This window comes from Pteronotus mesoamericanus, unplaced genomic scaffold (genome assembly GCF_021234165.1).
Source record: "Pteronotus mesoamericanus isolate MK-2021 breed Mesoamerican mustached bat unplaced genomic scaffold, CSHL_Meso_final contig_61, whole genome shotgun sequence".
NCBI lineage: Eukaryota > Metazoa > Chordata > Mammalia > Chiroptera > Mormoopidae > Pteronotus > Pteronotus mesoamericanus.
Window position 1 is genome coordinate 1,027,884 of NW_026555217.1, and position 2,298 is coordinate 1,030,181.

The following is a 2,298-nucleotide window of genomic DNA, read 5'->3' on the forward strand; positions in this document are numbered from 1 at the left end:
GATAGGTGGGCTATGGTGCTGTAAGGTGCTATGCACCTGGGTGTGTGCACTCAGCTCCTTACCAAGTGAATGGTGAAGCCATCTTTGTCCTCAATGGCTGATGAATAAATACCTCAGAGTTTTGTCAGGCAAGGGGCTGGAAATCATCCATGAGATTGAGTTCCAGATCTATTTCCATATCAATAATGTCACTTCCAGCATGTATGAAGGTACTGGAGACCTGGGTGTGGTTAAAGGCAATTGCAGAAGATGGGGGATCAGTGGTGTGTCATCTGCCCTGGATACCTGTGTCTGTGAGAGAGACCCTTAACTGAGGCACCTGGAGGAGACTGCTGTTTTCAGAACAACAACAGACCTCGTGGTAGAAACTCTGCATTCACAGGAGCCCAGACATGTTTGCTTCTGGATGTGGGGCCCTCTATCCCTTCAGGGCCCCTCTCAGAATGAGGAAACCCTCAGTCTTCACAGAGTGTAGCTTCCCACCTGGGAACAGGTAGAAATGTAGGACAGCCCAGCTAGCCACTGCCATCAGGGTGGCTGTGTGAACACCAGACATACTCCTTTGTTTTCTCTGAATCTGGCTCTGTCAATTTTGAGTGATTGCTGAGACCTTCCTTCATTGATGTCTGTACCTGCTGGTTCTTATTTTCATTTCTGAGTAGAATTAGATTCATGACTCTCCCCTTGTTTTGCTTATTTTAAAGCTAGAACTTCCATGTTATTTATATAATCTAACACAAATAAAAAGATTTAAATATTTGAATATATATGTGAATAAACATAGAATTTTTCCCTTCTAGAGCAAACACTCCTAGAGTAAATTGAAGATCACATATTAAGTATACTTTGATAAAAATCTGATGCACTTAGTTAAGAAGGAATGACAGAACATAGAGTGACTTAATGAAGGAAAGGTTTCACTGCTGACATGCCATCAGCAAAAATATGTTTTCATCATTTATTTTCTGCAGTGAGAATCTGGAAAATTAGATTTGCATAGAAAATAGAAGAATTCTCCCTGGATGTCTCTGAAAGTTTCTAAAGGAAATGCCTCTTCTCCAGGGGAAGCCTCTTCCTTCCCCACCCAGGTGCACATCTTCCCCTGGGGTTGAGTCTCTTCTCTGTGGTCTCTGAGTACCCCCTCATGTCCTGAGCACTTCCTGCAATCCAGCCCTCCTGTCTTCTGCAGGAGGTTTCTGTCTAGGCTCACACTGACTTTCCTTCACTGTGTCTCTTGCACAGTAATACATGGCCATGTCATCTGCTCTCAGGCTGTTCAGTGCCAAATAGACTTGGCTCTTGGAAGTGTCCCTGGTGATGCTGAGGCGGGATTTCAGCGCTGGGTTGTAATATGTGCTTCCACCACTCCATATAACACCGACCCACTCGAGCCCCTTCCCTGGAGCCTGGCGGGCCCACTGCACATCATAGTTTGTTAAAGAGAATCCAGAGACAGTGCAGGTGAGGGAGAGGGTCTGTGAGGGCTTAACCAGTCCTAGGCCTGATTCCTGAAGCTTCACCTGGGACAGGACACCTGGGGACAAAGAGAATCAGTTTATGTCAGTCATGCACTGTCACCACCTCCCCTTAATCCCATGCGTGAGGTTGGAGACACTCACCCAGCGGGGCTGTCACCAGGCACAGAAGATCCAGCAGTCTCATCTTCTTTTAGAGCACAGCTCTTCCTTCCCCAGAGAATTCAGCACTGTATGAGGGGAGAGCTATGAACCCCTTCTGACCAGGGGAGGATTTACCCTCGACTAGGAGGAGAAATTTGCATGTGGGGCCAACTCTCCTGTTTAAGTAAAGTGGTACTGATGGTACTGAGGTCAGGAAACCTCATTTTTCTGGGACTTCTGTTGGGTACTTTCTCCTGAACTCTCTCTGCATCTCATTCAACATGTACATCAGAGATAAGGAATCCGCTGGTTCATGAGATACTTTGACAATGCAATGGTGGACTAGATGAATATGTGATTCTTTAAATCTCACACATCTTTTAAACATATTTAAAAAGATAACCAGTGCTTCAGATAGTTTATGATCCCAAAACTCTAGTATATCCATAATTTTCAAAATTTTATGTTATGATTTCTGCAAATAACATCCATATTAGTAAAGTAATTCAAAAATTAATGACAGTCATTCTCACCATCTCATTTCCTAATGTGTGTTGTCATTTTCATCTGAGAAACTCCCTGCGATGCATGGGAAGGTGGCACACTTTTTATTTCTGATGGTGGAAATTTTCTTCTTGCACTTACACCTCCTTTTGCAAACTGTTCCCTTATGCCAGCT

At 44.2% G+C, this 2,298-nt stretch overlaps 1 gene segment (V, D, J or C); it reads right to left on the reverse strand.

Annotated features, from left to right (window-relative positions):
- Nucleotides 1-1,142: 1,142 nt before the first annotated feature.
- Nucleotides 1,143-1,662, reverse strand: LOC129076593 (Ig heavy chain V region MC101-like). The segment is given in 2 exon segments: nucleotides 1,143-1,534; nucleotides 1,620-1,662. Coding segments are annotated over 2 exon segments (435 nt in total).
- Between the last annotated feature and the right edge of the window lie 636 nt (nucleotides 1,663-2,298).